Consider the following 23,657-nt stretch of genomic DNA (forward strand, 5'->3'; position numbering starts at 1 on the left):
TTTTGTCCAGCACCACTTTTTAATTATTTAAAATTAAATTAACACTGTGGTTTTATAAAGACACAGGAAGCCATAGGAATACAGCTAAAAATAAAAGCTATTTTTCAAGTCAAAACTGTTTCCATAGCCTTTAGTGATTAATCTGCAACTGTTCTCTTTTACTAGTGTTCACTTTATGTAGGAGAGGGAGAAATGAAGATTCTTGATTTAGGTTTTTGGTGAAAAGGAAGCTCCAAGCGAGGGTGTGGCTGACACTTGAAGTCACACCCTGATTACAGATGCTTTAAAATAAACAGATGTTGGACAACTCTAATATACAGAGATAGACAGCTGAGATATAGTTCTATGGGACTGTCCTAAACTCATCGTCTGTTTCTAGGAGCCAGCAGACCTGTGACCTACTTTGACCCTTTGAACTCTGACTATTCTTTCTGCCATGGAAAGGGATACATTAATGAGAATCAACTCTACACTTAAGATAAGGATGTGTTTTGTGCCTACTGCAGGGATCCAACTTATGTTTATTGTTAAGCTTGGAAGGATTAGATTAACCTGTAAATGTCAATTTCACTACACACATGCAAACCAATTAAGTATTGCCATCACTAATAACTGAATTCTACCGATAAGCAAAGTCAGGGAATGCTGCTTGAGAAGTTAAGAGTTTGATTTAAGGATGTTTACTTTGTATATTTTGACAAGTGATGTTCACAATTTGTGTTTTAGCAGTTATAAAACTAACTTTTTGAATCTCAACATCTACGGTCATTAAAGAATTATGTCGAAACCTGCCCCTACATTTATTGCATATTTATTGTGTGAAAAGCAAGTCCTTCCTCCCTACTAAAGCTAAAGCATTTACTGAGCGCAGAATGAGTTTTCTGAGAATTTACGAGTGAGTTGACTATTCTGAGTTAAAGTTAAACTAAGGGTATGTCTACGCTACGAAATTAGGTTGATATTATAGAAGTCTATTTTTAGAAATCGATTTTATACAGTCGATTGTATAGGTCCACACTAAGCGCATTAAGTCGGAGTGCATCCTCACTACCGTGGCTAGCATCAACTTACGGAGCGGTGCACTGTGGGTAGCTATCCCACAGTTCCCACCACCCGCTGGAATTCTGGGTTAAGCTCCCAATGCCTGATGGGGCAAAAATATTGTGACGGGTGGCTTTGGGTACACGTCATCAGTCGCCCCTCCCTCCGTGAAAGCAACAGCAGACAATCATTTCGCACCTTTTTTCCCCGTGCGGATGCCATACTGCTTTCAGCAGATGGTGCAGTAGGACTGCTAACCATCATCATCCACCGCTTCTGCTGTTATTGTCTCAATAGCGAATTTCTCCATGTTGTCTGTCATGGGCTCCCAGGTACGCGTGTTCTTTCTTGGGAAATGTGCACGGTGCTAACCATTGTCATCCACCGCTTCCGCTGCAACTCTGCTCTCATGAATCCACTTCGCAGATCCTCTTGTTGTTCTCTATAAATATCTATTCTTGTGGCCTCCGTCGTCAGCCACTGTTTCTGCTGCAACTCTGCTCTCCTGCAGATGGCATACCATTGCAAGCATGGACCTGCTCAGATCACCGCGGCAGTTATGAGCCTTGTAAACACCTCGTGCATTATCCTGCAGCATGTGCATAACCAGAACCTGCAAAAGCAGGCGGAGGCGGCAACGGCAGCGCAATGACAAGAGTGATAAGGACATGGACACAGACTTCTCTCAAAGTACAGGCCCTGGCAATTGGGACATCCTGGTGGCAATGGGGCAAGCTCATGCTGTGGAACGCCAATTCTGGGCCCAGGAAACAAGCACAGGGTGGTGGGACCGCATAGTGTTGCGGGTCTGGGATGATTCCCAGTGGCTGCGAAACTTTTGCATGCGTAAGGGCACTTTCATGGAACTTTGTGACTTGCTTTCCCCTGCCCTGAAGTGCAGGAATACCAAGATGAGAGCAGCCCTCACAGTTCACAAGCAAGTTGTGATAGCCCTCTGGAAGCTTGCAAAACCAGACAGCTACCGGTCAGTCAGGAATCAATTTGGAGTGGGCAAATCTACTGCAGGGGCTGCTGTGATCCAAGTAGCCAACGCAATCACTGAGCTGCTGCTATCAAGGGTAGTGACCCTGGGAAATGTGCAGGTCATACTAGATGGCTTTGCTGCGATGGGGTTCCCTAACTGTGGTGGGGCAATAGACGGAACACATATCCCTATCTTGGGACCGGAGCACCAAGGCAGCCAGTACGTAAACCAAAAGGAGTACTTTTCAATGGTGCTGCAAGCACTGGTGGATCACAAGGGACGTTTCACCAACATCAACGTGGGATGGCCGGGAAAGGTACATGACGCTCGCATCTTCAGGAACGCTGGTCTGTTTCAACAGCTGCAGCAAGGGACTTACTTTCCAGACCAGAAAATAATGGTTGGGGATGTTGAAATGCCTACAGTTATCCTTGGGGACTCGGCCTACGCCTTAATGCCATGGCTCACGAAGCCATACACAAGCAGCCTGGACAGTAGTAAGGAGTTGTTCAACTAAAGGCTGAGCAAGTGCAAAATGGTGGTAGAATGTGCATTTGGATGTTTAAAAGCACGCTGGCGCAGTTTACTGATTTGGTTAGACCTCAGCGAAACCAATATTCCCATTGTTATTACTGCTTGCTGTGTGCTCCACAATCTCTGTGAGAGTAAGGAGGAGACATTGATGGAGGAGTGGGAGGTTGAGGCAAATTGCCTGGCTGCTGATTACATGCGGCCAAACACCAGGGCGATTAGAAGAGCACAGCAGGGCATGCTGCGCATCAGAGAAGCTTTGAAAACCAGTTTCATGACTGGCCAGTCTACAGTGTGACAGTTCTGTTTGTTTCTCCTTGATGAAAACCCACCCCCTTGGTTCACACTACTTCCTTGTAAGCCAACCGCTCTGCCCGTTTGATCACTGTTTGCAGAGGCAATGAAGTCATTGTTTTTTCAAAATCATGCATTCTTTATTAATTCATCACACAAATAGGGGGATAACTGCCAAGGTAGCCCGGGAGGGGTGGGAGAGGATGGAAGTACTGGGTGGGTGGTGCATGAGGGGAGAAGGGAAGGACAAGGCCACACTGCACTTCAAAACTTATTGAATGCCAGCCTTCTGATGCTTGGGCAGTCCTCTGGGGTGGAGTGGTTGGGTGCCCAGAGCCTGCCCCTCCCCCCCCCCCCGCATTCTTGGGAGTCTGGATGAGGAGGCTATGGAACTTGGGGAGGAGGGTGGGCAGTTACACAAGGGCTGCAGCAGCAGTCTGTGCTCCTGCTGCCCTTCCTGCAGCTCCACCAGATGCCGGAGCACATCAGTTTGATCCCCCAGTAGCCTCAGCATTGCATCCTGCCTCCTCTCATCACGCTGCCGCCACCTCTCCTGTTGCTCCCACAACCTCTCATCTTGCTAGTCCCTCCTGCTCATTTTCTGCTTTCCTGGACTTTGCCATTGTTTGCCTTCACGCATTCTGCTGAGCTCTTTCAGTGCGGGAGGACTGCATGAGCTCAGAGAGCATTTCATCACGAGTGCATTTTTTTCACCTTCTTATCTGCGCTAGCCTCTGGGACGGAGATGATAGGGGGAGCGTTGAAACCTTTGCAGCTGTGGGAGGAGAAAAAGGGAGAGTAGTATTTAAAGAGACATTTTAGAGAACAATGGGTAGACTTTCATGATGAGCCAAGCTGTTAATATTACATAGCACATGTGCTTTTGGTACAAGGTCGCATTTTGCCTCTTATATTGAGGGCCTGCCAATTTGGTGAGATCGATCACACATGCAGGGCTGGGCAACAGAATTCGGCTTGCAGGCAGCCATGGTAAGCCACAGTCTTTCAGCTTCAACTTCATAATATGTGGGAATGGTTTCAAACAGCAGCACCCTCCTTTCCCACACCAAGGACCCACTGGGCTGGCCATTTAAAAGGAGGGGCTGTGGTTTTCGGGTTAACGAGCAGCACAAACCCAACTAAACCCCCACCACCACCACCCCCCAATTCTCTGGGATGATCACTTCACCCGTCCTCCCACCACATGACTAATATCAGGGAAGATACCTGCCAGCCAAAGGCTAACAGCTCAGCATGAACGGGCCCTCCCCCACTCCCCACATGGCTAAAAGTGGGGATGATTTCTTTTCAGCCACAGGCAAATAGCCCAGCAGGAACAGCCACCTCTGAATGTCCCCTTAATAATGTCCCTGGAGGATTTCTGCTCCATCCCCAAACACATTAACAGAGACTTTTCCAATAGTTGTCCTGGACATGAATGCATCCCAAGTCTTCAGGGCAAATCAATCATTAAAACACGCTTGCTTTTAAACCCTGTATTATATTTACAAAAGGTACACTCACCAGAGGTGCCTTCTCTGGCTTCATAGTCCAGGAGCCTGCCTTGAGAGGGTATTGGCTCCAGGGTGATAAACAGTTCCTGGCTGTCAGGGAGAACAGTTTCTCCGCTTGCCTGTTGTGCGCTATCCTCATCATCTTCCTCATGCCCAAAATCCTCATCCCTGTTGCATGAGACTGCCCCCTTGCAGGTGTCCAAGGACAGGGGTTGCGTAGTGGTAGGAGCACCCCTAGAATTGCATGCAGCTCATCACAGAAGCGGCATGTCTGGGGCTCTGACCCAGAGCGGTCGTTTGCCTCTTTGGTAGGCTTGTCTGAGCTCCTTAATTTTCACTGACACTGCTGCAGATCCCTGTTATAGCCTCTGTCCACCATGACGTGGGAGATTCTCTCAAATATTTTGGCATTTCGTGTTTTGGAACAGAGTTCTGATACCACAAACTCGTCTCCTCATACAGCGATCAGATCCAGTACCTCCATTCGGTCCATGCTGGAGCTCCTTTGTGATTCTGGGACTGCATGGTCACCTCTGCTGATGAGCTCGCCACGCTGGCCAAACATGAAATGAAATTCAAAAGTTCCTGGTGCTTTTCCTGTGTACCAGGCTAGTGCATCTGAGTTGAAAGTGCTGTCCAGAGCAGTCACAATGGAGCACTCTAGGATAGCTCCCGGAGGCCAATACCATTGAATTGCGTCCACACTACCCCAAATTTGACCCTGCAATGTCTATTTCAGCGCTAATCCCCTCGTCAGGGAGGAGTACAGAAATCAATTTTAAGAGCCCTTTAAGTCGACAAAAATGGCTTCGTCATGTGAACAGCTGCAGGGTTAAGTTGATCTAACGCTGCTAAATTCGACCTAACTCGTAGTGTAGACCAGGGCTAAGAAATTTAGTACTCAAACCTGTTTTGTCCCAAATGATTTTACCACCACAAGAAGTTCAAGTTTTACCTAGGATTAAAAATTCACTGTGATCTTCAAATTTAGCATATGTACAAGAAGTTCGGTTGCAATTAAATTAAAATGTATTAATTACTGTTTTAGCCAGTTGTTATAAAATAGAGAGGGTCACGTATACAGCTCAGGTTACTCTTAAGTACAGCCATCTGATTTAGTTACCTTTGATGCCACCACCTTCCCTCTCTAGTTAATCTGGATCTTTCAATTCTATGGGCTGAAGAGAGTCAATGACACAAAAAGAGCTGTACATGTCAAGAGTTTGACAGATTATTTGGCCTTCAACTATCATTGCATTAACCCACTGTCATTACACACACAAAAATTATAGTTGCATTCTGTGGAAATTATGGGCCAGATTCTGCAGTATGCCCTGAATGTTTTGTGCTGCTCCAGTGACACAGAGTCCCTGTAAACATCATTTAATTGGCCAATGTACTCCAGATGCTTTAGACTGTGCTGAAATGACAAAGCTGACAAAGCATACCAACAAATCTGGCCTTAAAACAAAAATGGTTTAAAGATTGATATTACATATCTACAACTCAAAACTATCACAGGGCAGCATTCTTTGGGTTTCTTGTTTAGCATTCATGTGTGAAATTAATTTAAAAACAAAACAGATTCCCAGAGAAGATTATGTTAAGATAGAGCTAAGGCTGAGAGTATGGAGGAGTACCTTAAATGGTTAAAAAGATGTTAACTCTTTTGCTGTTTTAGCAAACTATTACAGGTAATCATGCTGCTTATTCACCGTGAGAATGTGCATTTCTCACTAAGGCAAATGTGTTAACAAGAAAAAAAAAGTTCCACTTCAGTCTCAACGATTTTTGCATTTGTGTATGAACTGGCCATTTTATAAGCAGAATGTTGCACAAAAAATAAAGTATTTCAGAACTAAGGAAGATATGCAGTTTTTACAAATGAGAATATTTATACTCTCATTCTGATAAAGTTATATCCAAGAATGATGAGAGACTAGGGAAATGTGATACAAAACAGACTGATTACAGTTGAGGGCTCAATTTATCAAGCTCATGAGTCTCAGACCACAGATCTGTTTTTAAATTACACATCCCCAAAAGGCACTGCAGATTAACTCGTCTATTCCATGGTTTAATTTATTCATAAACAAGACGGTACACTGTGAATGGCTAGCCAACTACAAAAGCAGTTTCTCCTCCCTTGGCGTTCACACCTCAACTGCTAGAAGAGGGCCTCCTCCTCCCTGATTGAGCTAACCTAGTTATCCCTAGCCTGATTCTTGCTTGCATATTTATACCTGCCTCTGGAAATTTCCACTACATGCATCCAACAAAGTGGGTATTCACCCACAAAAGCTTATGCTCCAATACATCTGTTAGTCTATAAGGTGCCACAGGACTTTTACAGATCCAGACTAACATGACTACCCCCCGATACAAGACAGTACACTGTAAATGTTTCCAAACTGCATGAAGCTTCTGGGTATGAATGTAATACACTACTTAGCTGCAAGTGCTTCTTTCATTATACTTTTAAATGAAAAATGTAATTACAATACAACATTAATACCAAGATTCCATACATTATTTTAAGGGGAAAAAGTATACAAAAGCAATCACTCCCGGATACATTGGGTTAAGAGAAATTATGCAAGGAATCAACTACAAAAGGTGAGCCAAGAATAGAGTAAAATTTTAGTTCCTTGTCCTCCTATCTTATTGAAAAAAGTTTTAGACCTAAACTGGTGACACTGACACTAACTGATCAATAGCAGTAATCAGACACAGTAATGAAATCAGATGTGCTGTAACAGTATACAAAAAGGCAGCTAGTGTGCATATCGTAGTGAACAGTCCAACCATGATTATAATCCTTATAAAGGAGTATTTGCCCTTTAATAAGTTGTTATATATGTCACAATTGAGACACTGTCACCGGACATGCAGTATTTATTTTGGTTATAATGTTAACTTCTGGAGAACTTGCTACCTATAGACAAGGCCAAACCATGCTTTAAATAGCTACTTTTCAAGATCATCACTTTTGCAACTTTCAGACTTGGTTTGTGGTGTTCAGCCTGGTAAAGTTTTGAGGGAAATTTGCTGGGCAAAGATCAGAGAAACAAAAGGAAGGAGACTCATTTCACAGTAAGGAAAAGGGAAGAATTTCCAGGGTTACGCTGGAATTAAGTTCAGTAAGGAGCTGGTATAAAAAGTTACTCTGAACTGCTGTAATGAAGCATGTCTACACAGCCAAGAAAAACCTGCAGCTGTTTCATTGCAGTGTAGACTTCTGGGCTCAGACTGGAGCCCAGGCTCTGGGACCCAGAAGTCTACACAGAAGTGAAACAGCCCAAGCCACATGAGCCCAAGTTGGCTGGTATGAGCCAGCTGCAGGTTTTTCTTTGCTGTGTAGACAGTGACAATGCAACAAATCTATATTGACTACTGAAACTTTCCACCTTCCTGATTAAAGAAGGACTCAAACAGCTGAACGGGGAGACTATCAAGTCATGAGACTAGTGTTTGTGGCACTTACAAAACCAGCAGCACGTCAAAATTTATGCCAAGAACAGTGAATTTCAGCCCTGGCTACTTTCTGACTGGGCCATATCACAAGTACAAGAAACTTTCCTTTGTATCATAACTGTTTGATATTTCTGTGCAAATATTAGTATGTCTCACACACACACAAAAAAGGCAGTTTATTAGCTAAAGGCAAATTTTCAAAAAAGACAAGATACAGTAGAATAGATTCAGGGTAGGATTTATAGGGCACACAGAGGCAGAAATATTATAAGAACATACACTTAACCTATTATTAGAATAGGAAAATAGCTCATACATCTAAGACCTGTTTCTCTCAGATGTTCATGTAGGTGATCCAGCCACCATTTAACACTTTAAGGTCTGGAATGTTACAGGTAAGACAACTACAGTTTATGGCACAATTTATGTAGGATTCATGTAAGATTCTGATGATGTGTTGGCACATTAAATGCAGCTAGCAGTTGACACCAAGATTACATTTAAGTTCTTATTACAGAAACAAAAAACAGCTATTTGAAGTTTCAAACGGGTCCCTCAAAAAAAGGGGAACAAAATAAGATCATATAGAAATTCAGGCCTTATTCACAGTTCTTTAAAAGTGCTTGGTCACAACTGAAATTCAGACCTGTCGGGTCACTCTTTTAAAAAGAAGCTTTCTCAGCATGATTTTCTGATAGATGGCCCTTTAAATAATGGGGGGGAGAGGAGAGGGTGAAAGAGACCCACAGCTGCAGCCTTAAACGCTGCTTCCCCAATCTCCTTTCCTCCCAGCTGGTAAGCATTCCTGCTATGTTTTCCTTGTCTCTTATCACCAATGATATAGTCTATCCTGGCAACTCTCATTAAGAGGAAGAGACTATGTCCAAAATATTCTGGTTTTTAATTTTTATTTTATTTCAGGTGCAGATCCATCACATATTACTAAAACTATGCATTCACTAGCAAGTTAGTGAACACATTTGTGCTTGTGGGGTTAAAAAGTATTTGTCTGGAAATGACATTTAACCTTTGCCCACCCCTTAGGTTCTTCACAAAGATATCCCTTAACTACCACCTATAAATCTGCAAACCCAAAGAAATGGATCATTAACACACACCTACATGGCTGAAAACCTTTCCAAAGTATTAATGCTCCCAATTCCAGGAAAAGGAGCTGCAAAACCTAGTAGTTAGAATCTGAGTACATATTAGTAGTTAATTCCCTTTTTGTCTGTTGAAGTGATCCTGATAACTTTATTATACTAGAACTTTCCTATGCTATTCAAGTTATGCAGCAAGGTTCTTCCGATGCTGCAGTAACACATTCTTTCCCCCCCCCCAACCCGGTCAGAGTATTTTTGAATGAGAATCTAGACAAGTGAAACCCCTCTATCAGAAAAGTAGTCTGACCCATAAAGACAGTAGTGTGTAGCTTATTGGGTAATAATAATACACTTTGTCTAGATCCAGTGCAGCATAGCAATTTTAAGTATGCATTGTTGTACACAAACTTATGAGTTCTGTCTATGCAACAGAAGCAATGTAGTAACTGGAGCTATATGGCCCAGTGAAACTGAAGGATGAAGTGACTCAAAGTATTGTTGTTGGGCCTAACATTTAAAAATGCAGTTTACAATAAAGACTTTTTCCTACTCATCAGGTCTGCCAATATCAGCATGGTCCTAAAAGGATCAAGCTGTGTTCTCACCCCCCCGCTCAATCAGCAGCTCTGTTGATACATAAATCAGAATAGAATCTGCTCACTCTCTCATAACTGTGCTGGCTCTGTAACGCAGGAGTGAAAAAGAAGATATGATGTAATAAGTACAAGAAGCAGAACTGTTGAGTAAAAGTGATTTAATGGTCATTTTTCTGAACATAACTACATTTTAAACCCCCAAATTGCAATTATATTTTACTGTAGCAGCATGTAACCTGAATGGTCTTCTATACTGATATGTGCGCCTAATTAACATTAGGAGTTAAACAAGCATACTCAGAGGATAATAGGCCTCTAAGAATAAAGGATAGTAGGGAAAAAAAACTGATAGCTATAGGCTATGGGGAGAGTGGAACACCCTGTAAATATACCACAAGTGTCGGGCTTTAGCAGGTTTGAGGAAAAAGAGGGGCCACAGCCAAGGACTTGGCACTCTTCCCAACACAGCCCTCTGCTGACCCCACAGATATTTTATGGTATGCAACCATGGTTGGCACAAGACAACTATGAAGAACTAAGACAACAGCAGTGCAGCTCCTGCTGGATCTGTGCTACAGGCAAGAGCCAAAAAAGTGCAGAAGAGTAACCCTGTTATGTAACTGCCTCCACTTTCCTTCCCCATGAATCCCCAGGATTGAGATGCTATATCTTCACCACTCTCCATGTTCCCAAAACCCCTCACATCTGAGGAAACAGGTTTGGGCCTCCACCTGTTCATTAAAACAAGAACAAAAAACTTGTATAAGTTACATATAAGCACGGGACCCTAGATGTACTATAGTAATATGTCAGTTACCAAATAACATGAAGATTCTGTTCACATGTTTTAATAAAAATAAAAGATTAAGTTTTTATACTTTGCTGCCTGAAGTTAAAGTACCCAAACAAGAGTGACTTAATTTTCATAGATACTGAACATCCTCTGCATCCCCTGAAGTCACCAGGAGCTGCAAGTGCTCAGCACCTCTGAAAATTAAACCACTTTTTTGGCAACCAAATTTGGAAAAATTTTGCCTAGGTCATTAGCAGGCACACAACAGCCCAAAGTGGACACTGACCAGATAGAATCTTATGGCGGTTGAGCAGACTGGTAAAAAAAGGTCAATTGTGTAAGGTTAATTACTGACAGCTAAGTGTCCATATTATTAGTTATCCGTCCACAGCTTCAAAAGCCAGGGCCTACATAGGTTCAAGTAATAAGAAAAAGCAAGCTTTCACAGCAGTGCTGGAAAAAGCTAGAAAAGGAAATATGGGCAGAGCAAGGTGCCCAATCTGTGGGATCATATGAGACCCAGACAAGAGCCTCCGAAGTAGTATAAACAAAGGGTTGACAAGGAAAGGGAGCAAAATATTTTACACTCATTTTCAGGTCAACATGGTAAAACTCAGGGAGCCGTGACTGGCTGAAACCACCCTGCCCGCTAAGCCAATAAAGCCGCCAACTGACATCCTCGTTGGCAGTTGTAGCAGAGAGGCAGAGTGAATGAGTTGCCCCCTGACTCCTAGAGGTTGCCTCTCCACATCAAGGTTGAGCCATGCTGGCAGGCAGACTGAAGCAGCTTGCACTGCCTGCAACACATGTACAGACAAATTTTAAAAAAAATTAACAGGAGGAGGTGAGTTAATGGGGGAAAAGAAAAAAAAAGAAAATCACACATACACGGGAAGTATAGCAACAGGTACTACCCCAAATTACTTATTTACTAGACAGAATCCCTGAACTACATAATCTTAGTGCATGCAAGACAGAGCCCATGCTCATATTAGAGAGCCCGTGGATGAAGACAGACATTATTACATCAGTAACACCACTGTCATTATTTAAACTGATTGTTTTCTTAGGAGAAATACTTAATGCGCACTGCATTCCAAAGGACTTCTGTTGATGAATCAGAGCAATAGCTAGAGTTATGAATAGAGCAGATGTGTTATATGAATTTCTCCTTAGAGCTCTATCAGTACCAGCAAGTTCAATTCTGGGGTTTCTCTTGGACAAGGGACTGATTATGTAGACTTTTTCTAACATCCAATGGGAATTAGTATTAAGTCAAACTTTCATTTGTAACCCAAGCCAAAATTTGAAGCCAGGACTCCAGCAGTGCAAGGCCAGCGTATTAACTAAGTGTTCCAACTAGTACCCTCTTTTTTGATTACAGGAAAACCTGAGTCCAACACTTCTATTTTAAACCCATTTTCCATGCCTTTAGAACTCCATCACTACTCTAGGTTATGTGCTCCAAGGGTGAGAGTACTATTTATTTTTGCGATAAGACTATAGGGCAAGAGCTTCAAAAATTGTGCCAAAAGATAGTCCCCTAAATCCATACTTAGATGCCTAAACATGTGGGGCAGATTTTAAAAAAAGAGCTTGGCTGGGGAGGGGGTGGGAGAAAGATGTTTGTTTTTGAACAAACAATACTGGTTCTCATAGACTTATAGATATTAAAAGGTCAGAAGGGACCATTATGATCATCTAGTCTGACCTCCTGCATAATGCAGGCCACAGAATCTCACCCACCCACTCCTGCAATAAACCTCTCACCTATGTCTGAGCTACTGAAGTCCTCAAATTATGGTTTAAAAACTTCAAGGTGCAGAGAATCCTCCAGCAAGTGACCTGTGCCCCATGCTACAGAGGATGACGAAAAACTCCCAGGGCCTCTTCCAATCTGCCCTGGAGGAAAATTCCTTCCTGACCCCAAATATGGCGATCAGCTGAACCCTGAGCATGTGGGCAAGATTCACCAACCAGATACCCAGGAATGAATTCTCTGTAGTAACTCAGATCTCACCCCATCTAACATCCCATCACAGGCCATTGGGTCTATTTACCATGAATAGTTAAAGATCAATTAATTGCCAAAATCATGTTATCCCATCAGACCATCTCCTCCATAAACTTACCGAGTTTAATCTTGAAGCCAGATAGATCTTTTGCCCCCATTGCTTCCCTTGAAAGGCTATTCCAGAACTTCACTCCTCTGACAGTTAGAAACCTTGGTCTAATTTCAAGTCTAAACTTCCCGATGGCCAGTTTATATCCATTTGTTCTTGTGTCCACATTGGTACTGAGCTTAAATAATTCCTCTCCCTCTCCGGTATTTATTTATAGAGAGCAATCATATCTCCCCTCAGCCTTCTTTTGGTTAGGCTAAACAAGCCAAGCTCCTTGAGTCTCCTTTCATAAGACAGGTTTTCCTTTCCTCAGATCATCCTAGTAGCCCTTCTCTGTACCTGTTCCAGTTTGAATTCATCCTCCTTAAACATGGGAGACCAGAACTGCACACAGTATTCCAGGTGAGGTCTCACCAGTGCCTTGTATAATGGTGCTAACAGTTCCTTATCCCTACTGGAAATACCTCGCCTGATGCATCCCAAGACTGCATTAGCTTTCTTCTTGACCATATCACATTGGCGGCTCACAGTCATCCCAAGGTCCTTCTCCTCCTCCATTACGTCTAATTGATGCGTCCCCAGCTTATAACTAAAATTCTTGTTATTAATCCCTAAATGCATGACCTTACACTTCTCACTATTCAATTTCATCCTATTACTATTACTCCAGTTTACAAGGTCATCCAGATCCTCCTGTATGATATCCCGATCCTTCTCTAAATTGGCAATACCTCCCAGCTTTGTATCATTCACAAACTTTATTAGCATACTCCACTTTCTCATTTCTCTGGGTTCACAATCAGGGATGCAATAATTTCTGAACATTAAGTTCAAATCATGTGAGTAATCAGAAATGAAGCATCTCAATGTTGTACCCTTTCTGCAGGTTTGTGCTGTGCTCATCTTACCAAGTTCTCTCAAGCAGCAGCTTATGAAACAGACGTGAGGCCACAAATATTGCACTGAAAACTGTAAGGTCCTTTTAAAGTGACATTTCAGTAATGTTGTAGATTTCATCTACTTTTATGTAGGGATATTAAGCAGGTATCTATATCATGGTCTGAGTACATAACAACTTGAAATAGTTTTAGAATTCAACTCCACAACAGTGAGAAACCATGGCAACTCAAGAGTCAAGGTTTTCATGTAAACTCTGCCCCATAAAGATGCCATCATCCAACCGCTCCTTCTTTTCCCAATTTTCCTCATACATCACCAGCATTAAGTGGGCTGCTGTCACATCACAAGTTCTTTTAACACACATCCTCTAATTTCATGCAGATTTATAGAGAACACATTACCATTGTGTCTAATGTAGTTTTTAATGGCCTTAAGATGTGCTGGAGACATTTTCCTGTGTACCCTGGGCCCCGCTCTTGTAACCCTTCCAATCTGGCAGGCCAGGCCATAGGACAGAGATGGGCAAACTACAGCCCACGGGACCGTTCTACCTGGCCCGACCTCCTGGCCTGGGAGGCTAGCCCTCGGCCCCTCCCCTGCTGTTCCTCCTCCCCCTCAGCTCACTGCACTGTTGGTGCAACGCTCTGGGAGGCGTGGCCATGAACTCTTGCCAGGCAGAGCAGCTGCAGAGCCCAGCCTGACCTGGTGCTCTGTGCTGCGCGGGGCGTGACTGGCTCCAGCCAGACTGCACAGCTGCCTGTCCTGGTGCAGCTGTGCCGCCTGCCACTGGTGCTCCAGGCAGCACAGTAAGGGGGCAGGGAACGGGGCTGGATAGAGGGCAGGAAAGTTTGGGGGTCGGGAGAGTGGTCAGGGTACGGGGGGGGGTTGAATGGGACGGGAGCAGTCAGGGGACAGAGAGCAGGCAGGGTGGGGGGGCGGATGGGGCAGGAGTCATGGGGGGCCCCCCCATCAGGGGGCAAGAAGCAGGGGGGCTGGGCCACACCTTGCTGTTTGTGGAGGCAGAGCCTCCCCTAACCGGCCCTCCATACAATTTCTGAAACCCTATGCTGCCCTCAGCTCACCTTCCTCCTCAAGCCCATTTAGGAGCTCCTAGTGAATGAAGACCCCTTCCCTTAACTGCTTATGAGCTCCAGCCAGCCTGTGTTCTTTCCTTTTTCAGGTCAAGAGGGCAAGGACTGCAGGCCCTGATGAGCATGAAAAGTCTCTTTGGCCTTAAGAGATAAGGCAGCAAGGGTGTACCTAAAGAACCTAGGCTTGAGAGTGGGGCTAACTGGCTTTACGGAAAAAAGATCCTGTGAAGTTAACTTGATATTTTTTTTTTTACGAGATTACAAAATTGGTTACTAAAGGTAATAGTGGTTACATAACATACTTAGACTACTGTAAACCATTTCACTTGGTACTGCACAAGATGCTGATTAAAAATAAAATGGCACACAATAGTGGATTTAAATCTGGCTAATGGATAGGTCTCAAAAAATGTGACCATAAATGGGAAATAAAGTCATCAGGCAGGTCTGTTTCCAATGGAGTCCTGAAGGGCCCTGTTCTTGGCCCTACGCTACTTAACATTTTTTACTAATGGCCTGGAAGAAAATGTCATCACTGAATCTTTGCAGATGGGGAAGTGGTAAATAATGAGGACAGGTTAAAGGTCACTAAATTCAGAGCAATCTGGATCACCTGGTAAACTGGGCACATGCAAACAGTGTAAATGTATCAATTTAAGAACAAAGAATGTAGGCCACACTTACAGGATGGGGGACTTTATCCTATGAAGCTGTGACTAGGAAAGATTTGGGGGTGGTGACAGAGGATAATCAGCTCAACATGAACTCCTAGTGTGATGCTGTGGCCAAAAGAGCTACTGCAATCCTGGGATACATGAACAGGAGAATCTTGAACAGGAGTAGAGAGGTTATTTTACCATTGTATTTGGAACTGGTGCAACTACTGCTGGAGTACTGTGTCCAGTTCTGGTGCCCACAGTTCAATAAGTATGTTGATAAGCCAGACATGTCTTGAGCCAGAAGAGCCAAGAGCATGGTTAAAAGATTTAAAAATCTGATTTACAAGTGTGATCAACCCAAGGAGTTCAATCTGTTTAGCTTAACAAAGAGAAAGTTAAGGGGCAACTTGATCACAGCACATAAATATCTATCTACATGGGAAAAAAGTATTTAATTGTAGGCTCTTCGGTGTAGCAGAGAAAGGTATTATGCAATCCAATGGCTGGAAGTTGATGTTAGCTAAATTCAGACTGAAAATAAGGTGTAAATTTTTTAAACATGATAGTAGTTAGCCATTGGATCACTGTACCAAGAGTCAATGATGGAGACTCCACTGTGACAATTTTAAAATTAGGATGGATATTTTTCTAAAAAGATGTGCTCTAGGAATTATATGGGGGAAGTTCTATGGCCTGTGTTATACAGGAGGTGAGAGACTACATGATCATAATTACCTTCTAGCCTTAGAATCTATGAATCCCATTCACACCTGTAAAATGATATTCTAGTAATCTAACCTCCCATATGACATGGCCATAGAATTTCCCCAAGATAATTTCACTGCTTCTCTTTTAGAAAGGCATGCAATCTGGATTTTAAAATAGTCAGTGATGGAGTATTCATCATTACCCTTGGTAAATTGTTTCAATGGCTAATTATCCTCACAGTTAAAAATATATGCTTTATTTCCAGCCTGAATTGGTCTAGTTTCAACTTCCAGCTATTGGATCATGTTCTCTGCTAGACTGATGAGCAAATTTTACAAGTGGACAAACTGAAGTACAAAGATTAAATGACTTGCCCAGTCACGAGATAAATGAGCCGAGATTAGAACTCAGGTTTCCTGAATCACAGTCTTCTGTATTACTTCACATCCCAAACTCAGGGGCTCCCATCACACTTCTTGATTTACACAATCCACTGCCCACTATCTACTGTTCTCCTCAACCCATGAGGCCTCTGTCTGTGCCTGCTCACATCCAGAATTGCTGTATGGACCATGAGCCACACAGATTGCCATTTCCTTTCTCCCCACTCCAGCATCCAAACATCAGATATTTCAGTCCAGAAGGTAGTACTCTTAGAAAGTTTATTTACATACAAGGCTCGCAAAAAAAAGTGCTTCCACAAGAATAGTTATAGCAGGAGACAGAGCTCTCATGAGAAGCTGGACCCAGACTATGGACTCATGACAAAAGAAGAATGACTACACATCTCACAGTGTTAGGCATGAAATACACAATTAACGTCTTTGACTTAGACTGCATGAAGAGCTTACTGTGAAAAAGTTATGAGCCTAGTGAGAGACTGGGAGGGGAAGAGGACTACCTGCAAGTTACTCCAGCAGGGAGGGAGGGAGGGAGATCAAGTTGTCAGGCAGCCCTTTTGTCCATAGCCTGTGTTTCCCTAATATAGCTGAACATTCTTCACAGCAGGCAGAGAATTTATTAAAACATGGCATCCTGCTTGGATGGCAAACAATACATGCTCAAAAAAAAAAGTTAGCACGCGAACATACTAAAGTCAAATTGAGAAGCAAGAGAAGCCTTTAGAGCAGTGGTTCTCAACCTAGGGGCGCCGCTTGTTCAGGGAAAGCCCCTGGCAGGCCGGGCCGGTTTGTTTACCTGCCGCGTCCGCAGGTTTGGCCGATCGCAGCTCCGGCCGATTGCAGCTCCCACTGGCCTTGGTTCGCCGCTCCAGACCAATGAGGGCTGGGGGAAGCGGTGCGGGCCAAGGGACGTACTGGCCGCCCTTCCTGCAGCCCCCATTGGCCTGGAGCAGCGAACCGCAGCCAGTGGGAGCCGCGATCGGCCGAACCCGCTGATGCAGCAGGTAAACAAACTGGCCTGGCCTGCCAGGGGCTTTCCCTACACAAGCGGCGCACCGAGGTTGAGAACCACTGCTTTGCAGGATCACAGGATATTAGTGAAATAATTTGCTGAAACAGGAGAACTGTACATGAAAAAAGTTAATTGATATTTCATGATCTATGCAATTGGTTACGAAACTGAATTCATCCCAAAACCCCTGAATATTTTTTCCTCTTGAAGGGAACTAAAAATATTTAACATGAAAGTAGACAGCTGAATCAGAAAAAAAACTAACTGTAGGATTTATTGAAGAGAGGTATGCCAATTCACAAGTCAAGTTGCAGCAACAGGCAATGCCACACAAGGGATCAGAGTATAGGTCCTACCTCTGTCCCATGCTGCCAGCATTTCCTGGAGGAATGTCTCATATTGCCCCCTTCAGGTCAATCTGAGGAACTGCATTAGAGCACAACAAAACCATTTCCAAGCCCTCACTGACTAGGACAGGGGTGGCCAGTCTGTGGCTCTTCAGAAGTTAATATGCAGCTCCTTGTACAGGCACTGACTCCGGTCCTGGAGCTACAGGTGCCAACTTTCCAATGTGCCAGGGGGTGCTCACTGCTCAACCCCTGGCTCTGCCACAGGCCCTACCCCCACTCCATCCCTTCCCACGCCCTCCCGAGCCTGCCATGTCCTCACTCCTCCCCATCCCATCCCAAACCTCCTGATCAGCTGTTTTGTGGCATGCAGGAGGTGTGGGGAGGGAGGGGGAGGCGCTGATCAGCAGGGCTGCCGGTGGGTGGGAAGTGCTGGGAGCCGGGGAGGGGGTGCTGCTGATGTGTTACTGTGGCTCTTTGGCAACGTACATTGGTAAATACTGGCTCCTTCTCAGACTCAGGATGGCCACCCCTGGACTAGAAGGTTCATCACCACAACTGGGAGAATATGCAGGTGGTTTCCTGAAGAGTTCCCCTTTCCCCATATATTCCCTTGGAACTGACTTGAAACGTCACTACGCTCTCCTCCTGAAGCCCCACCTCTGCTACAATGCGTATAGTGCCAGCTTGTGGTTAGAAAGAGTTAGCACTTGATTTACAATAAAAAAAATTTAAGTATTGTATTATTAGTTTTACTGTGCATTACTACCTTCACCTTTCATATCACTTGTAATCTTGGGACTGTAAACTCTTCAAGGCAGAAAGTACATCTCCATACATTTGTGCTGCAACTCCTGGGAGCACTCTATCCTTATTGTGGCCTCAGTACGGTAGAGGAAGATTGTCAAAGGCAGAAGTGGCAGTTAAGCACCATATTCCCATACAAAGCCTGCTGGACCCCAGCTGGACACAGTGACAGAACCAAAGTCTCACATGCTATTTCTTGGATGGCAGTTGCAAAGATGTCTCAAATATAGAAACAATATTTCAACTTTTTCTAGAAAGTCATCACTAGGGTTCTTTGTTTGATCAGGAAATACTAAATAGTGTCAAATTCAAATCTAGTTTATTCAAGACCCCATTGTGTGTATTAAATCATTCAAGTCATAAATATTGACTAATGCAATTAATTACAGGATTTCAGACTATTAGCCCAAACTGAATTTCCTTGCTTTGGTGTGTTTACATCACAGTCTTAGTAATAATTTTTGCACTTAAGAATCTTTAAAATACAAAGTTTTTAAACCAATATGCTGTGCAGGGAAAGATCTTATGTGGCTCACTAAAACAATCCACTTCTTGAGATTCAGCACCACCACTTTAGGGAAGCTCCAGTTGGCACAGAATTGCTTTTTAAAGGGTTTTAACTGCACAGAAAATCAAACTGCAGCAAGATATTTGTAGACAGCAAGTTAGTTAACCAATTAAAATGAGACTTAAGAGGAACTCTAGATTTTAGAGTTATGATACAAGGAGTAGGTTAGAAAAACTTAAGTTTCTATACCTAGCTTAATTTCACCAGAAATACTAAACAGTTAACCCAATCGTTTTAGTTTGCAGAAATGCCTTAAAAACAGAACATTTGTTAAGAAAGTACATACTGGAGAGTCAAACTTTTTAAAAAAAGAGTATTTTAGTTGTTACCATAATGTACAAATGCAAATACGAGGCATTCTGTGACCATAAGCACATCTCTGCTTCACCATGTTCTAACCCCAGGAATGCTTGTGAGGCTCTTCAAAGCCACAGTACTCCTAGTCGTGCTTGCACTTATAGTTTTTTGTTTGTACGTCACTGTGTTGTCGGATCTGCGATACCTTCTCTCCCAATTCAAATGGAGAAAATCTGCAATGTATAATGTAACCTCCACACCTCACTTTTTTTAAAAAAATCTAACAGAGACTATATGTATATATAAAGGTACCTCCACTAATAGAAAAGCTGCTGCATTTAGACACTAGCATTGTGCAAGGACCCTATGCAGTAAGCTTTATAGTGGTGGAGAAAGTTGGGTTGTGTATGTAACTTAGCATGAGGGACAGGAAAGAGGAATACCAAATATTCCCCTTACACTGAATGCATGCAATGAAGTGAGCTGTAGCTCACGAAAGCTTATGCTCAAATAAATTTGTTAGTCTCTAAGGTACCACAAGTACTCTTTTTTTTGCGAATACAGGCTAACAAGGCTGCTACTCTGAAACCTTACAGTAAGTGTGTTTCAAAGTCCTACCCACATTAGGGAAATTAAGAGAAAAACAAAAAAATACATACATAGCCAACAATGATTTGGCTCCCAGTGCAGACCTATGAGCAATTTTATTTTTTTTTTAAAAATCATCTAAGGCGGTTCCTAGGCACCCAAAACCATGGCAGTATCTGGCAACCCTTAACACTAGTTTCAGAGTGGTAGCCGTGTTAGTCTGTATCAGCAAAAACAAGGAGATGTCCTTGTGGCACCTAAAAGACTCACAAATTTATTTGGGCATAAGCTTTCGTGGGCTAGAACCCACACTAGTGACACTCTGAGAGCTCTATCATTATCAAAGGAGCTCAACTGGCATTAACAACAGTGGAAACCATCTGAAAGATTTCCCTAGCATGGACAGGGTCAGACGGTCACAACACTGGCACTCTCTCCCCTGCAAAAAAGGTAACGGTGTAACTTACAAGAGTGAAATCAGGATTTCACTCTTCCTTGTAGGCCTTTGTGAGGAGAGAGAGCGCACCTAGCAGCCACTGCTGTCACTATCCTAGCATCTACTACTGCCTAATTTGTGCCAGGGCTCATCTCTAGGCTTGACACAACGGTTATGAAAATTAAATAAATTGCTTGAACTCTGGAACCCTGTTCATTACAGATTAAGCACTGACCTGCTATAAGCCACCAGAGGTGTGGAGAGGAGCCACACAGTGGAACCAGTGCTGAGCCTAGGCTTGCCAACCCTCCAGGATGGTCCTAGCTGAGCCGGGGCAAGGGCAGGAAAGGGCACGCGGGGGGGGGGGGGGGGGGAGAGGTTATTTCACGGGGCCAGTTGCGCACCCCACACTTGCCCATCCCACACTTGCCCAGCTGAGCGGCCCAAGCCCGGGGCCTTCAGGCTCCGGCACAACGGTTTGTCCCCTTTTTTCCCTCCCGCGCAGCCCCAGGCAGGCGAGACCTGCGAGCCCGTCCCCATGACACGCACGTGCGCGGTCAGCCCGCGGGGCGGCGGGAGGCCGAAGGGACGAGCCAGGGGCCAGGGGCGGGAGGGGCGGCACCGAGCGCTAGGGCGCCGCCGGGCGCGGAGCGGGCCGGGGACACGCGGGCGCTGCACCGGGCTGGAGGGGGAGCCGCACGGGGGAAGCAGCGGGGCAGGGGCCGGGTCCCTCCCTCACTCACCCTCTGCATGGCTTTCAGGATCAAAGCCAGCTCATAGCGGGGCATCCTCCTCCTCCTCCGCCTGCTGCTGCTGCTGGCGGCGGCGGCGCGATGAGGGCAGAACGTGGGGGGCGGGGGCGCGGCGGGGCTGGGGCTGCTCGGGCGCGGCGCGGCGCTGCTGGGTCCCAGGCTGCACAAGCGGGAGGCGGGCGAGCGTCGCTGCTTAAAGGGCGCCGCCGCCAGCTGCGCAGGCTCCACCCACAGCGCCGCCCCGCCCCCCCGCCGGCCTCGGAGCCAGGCACCGCCGAGTCCAGCCCCCCGCCCCCGGCCGGGCTAGGTGCGCCCCCTCCCCCCTGCCCGCGCCCCCTCCGGCCCGCAGCCGGCCGGGGGCTGCGCGGGGCTGGCGCCCGGCGGGGGTCGCAGGCGGCCCGAAGCGTGCGGGGGGGAGGGGCCGTCTCTGAGCCGCGTGCGTGAGGCGCCAGCCCCGCCCCCTCCTGCGGCGGCTTCCGCGCTGCTGCTGCAGGGAGTGGAAGTTTCCACTGTGTCCGCCCCCCCAGCAGGCACAGACAGATACACACACCCCCGCCCCCCCTCCTCCTCCTCCTCCGCTCGGGGAGCGCACGGGGCAACCGAGCCAACGCCTGACACACGCATACTCTGCCCCGCCCCCCTCCTCTCCCGTCAGTGACGCGCGGCCTCACAGATCTCTCCGGGCGGCGGGGGCAGCAGGCAGGATGTTCCAGAAACATCGGCACAGACACACCCCTGTGCCAGGGGCACCGCCCCGCCCAGGCCGCCAGCCTCAGAGGGGCCCGCAGACATACACCCACTGGGGCCAGTGACTCCCTGCCCCACTGAGAGGTGCTGCCAGGGGGTCCACACCCACACATCGCTCAGTGTTCCAAGCCCCTGGCCCCTACACGCACACTCCCCCTGCTCCTGGTTAGGGAAAACACTTCAGTGCCAGAGAGCCCTGACACAGTCCAAGGCATCTGATCTGTATTCCCCCCTCCGTGGCCCACCAAGCACATCCACTCGAGGCTCCTGGCTCCTCAGCCATCACCTGCCTTGGATTGAGACCCGCATCACTCCACCTCCTGACCAAGGTTTTTCTAGACTACACAGTTCCCTACAAGCCAGATGGCCTAAACAGGCCAGCGTCTGCAGGTTGCTTTCTCTCCAAACGGCATGAACAGCGTAATTGCCTATAGTTGTAGTTTACCACTGAGCATTTTAAAAGCCATGAACCCATAACTGGGTTTTCCCTATGTTTACAAGTGTTTAGCTCTCTCAGATTCAGAACCAGAACCCAAACTGGGCAGATCAGCCTGTTTCTTTATACAGATCTTTTGTCCTCCAACCTCCAGGAATAGGTAATCAGCAGACAATTACCTTCTCAGAGCAGGTTTCAGAGTAACAGCCGTGTTAGTCTGTATTCACAAAAAGAAAAGGAGTACTTGTGGCACCTTAGAGACTAACCAATTTATTTGAGCATGAGCTTTCGTGAGTGAGCTGTAGCTCACGAAAGCTCATGCTCAAATAAATTGGTTAGTCTCTAAGGTGCCACAAGTACTCCTTTTCTTCTCAGAGCAGAGCTTCAAAAGGCTGGGTTTTTGCATAACCAGAGGTGGGGAATTTGCCTTAATCTCTCCTTAGGTATTTTCCTGGAAATCCATTGCACACCTAATGTCCCCAAAAATCCATTCTTGCTGGCACAATTTCAGTACAGTATAGTCCTTTGAACTCCCAGCCCTCACATCACATCTCCCCAGCTAGAGGTAACAATCCCAGCCCACAACAATACATAAACTTTGCATTTAATACACTAAGATTTTCCAAGGATATTGCAAGGAAATTGCTATATCTATCACACTCCCCTCCCCCTATACACATCAGGGCAGTGATACACTCTGTCAGTGAGACCATTGCAACACACACATGCCAGTATTCCAAAAACATCAATACACATCCCTGTGCCCCCCAAAAAAGAGACCCTTACACACACAGCTACCCGTGCCAGACACATGCACAATTTGCCCTGTGATCCAGAGAGAAGCACTCACCCATTCCTGAAGTCCATCCCACATATATGCATTCAGCTTTGTGAGGTCGTTCATCTACATTAACACAATCTTAATTGAGACCCCCACCACCATGCTCAAACACCAATACCTGATACTTCTCAACACACACCTTTAGAACCCCCATGCAAACACACAGGTATTTGAGATCCCCATGTGCTCAAACACAAATACACAAACATGAGCTTCCTAATCACACCCCTTTATGAGGCATCCTATATACACTTGTGTGGGAAGCCCCTATTCCATATGTTTATGTAACCATCGCTTATTAGCACCATAGTGTCCAGGAAGTGGATCTCTTGTGTGGACTGGTCCAGGCTGAGGTTGATGGTGGGATGGAAATTGTTGAAATCATGGTGGAATTCATAGAATCATAGAAGGTTAGGGTTGGAAGGGACCTCAGGAGGTAATCTAGTTCAACCCCCTGCTTGAAGCAGGACCAATCCCCAATTTTTGCCCCAGATCCCTAAATGGCCCCCTCAAGGATTGAACTCACAACCCTGGGTTTAGCAGGCCAATGCTCAAACCACTGAGCTATCCCTCCCCCCCAAATTCCTCAAGGGCTTCGATGGTCACATAAACA

The 23,657-nt window shown here is 45.4% G+C and overlaps 2 protein-coding genes across 3 annotated transcripts in view; both read right to left on the minus strand.

Moving 5' to 3' along the window:
- The window catches only part of SLC5A3 (solute carrier family 5 member 3), a 32,983-nt gene extending 11,862 nt beyond the window's left edge, over positions 1–21,121 (minus strand). Inside the window, exon 1 of one of the 2 annotated variants that reach the window (XM_048867576.2) lies at positions 21,012–21,121. The gene's annotated coding sequence lies outside the window, so the exon portion shown is untranslated. Of the gene's footprint in view, positions 1–1,239; positions 1,898–21,011 lie in introns of those variants that run through there. The other variant, XM_075132955.1, reaches the window with a different exon arrangement.
- MRPS6 (mitochondrial ribosomal protein S6) overlaps positions 1–21,256 on the minus strand; it is a 72,714-nt gene extending 51,458 nt beyond the window's left edge. The window contains exon 1 of the mRNA XM_048867586.2: positions 21,012–21,256. Within this exon, the coding sequence (XP_048723543.2) occupies positions 21,012–21,056 (45 nt within the window). The 5' untranslated portion in view covers positions 21,057–21,256. The remainder of the gene's footprint in view (positions 1–21,011) is intronic.
- Between the last annotated feature and the right edge of the window lie 2,401 nt (positions 21,257–23,657).

This window comes from Caretta caretta, chromosome 1, assembly GCF_965140235.1.
Source record: "Caretta caretta isolate rCarCar2 chromosome 1, rCarCar1.hap1, whole genome shotgun sequence".
NCBI lineage: Eukaryota > Metazoa > Chordata > Testudines > Cheloniidae > Caretta > Caretta caretta.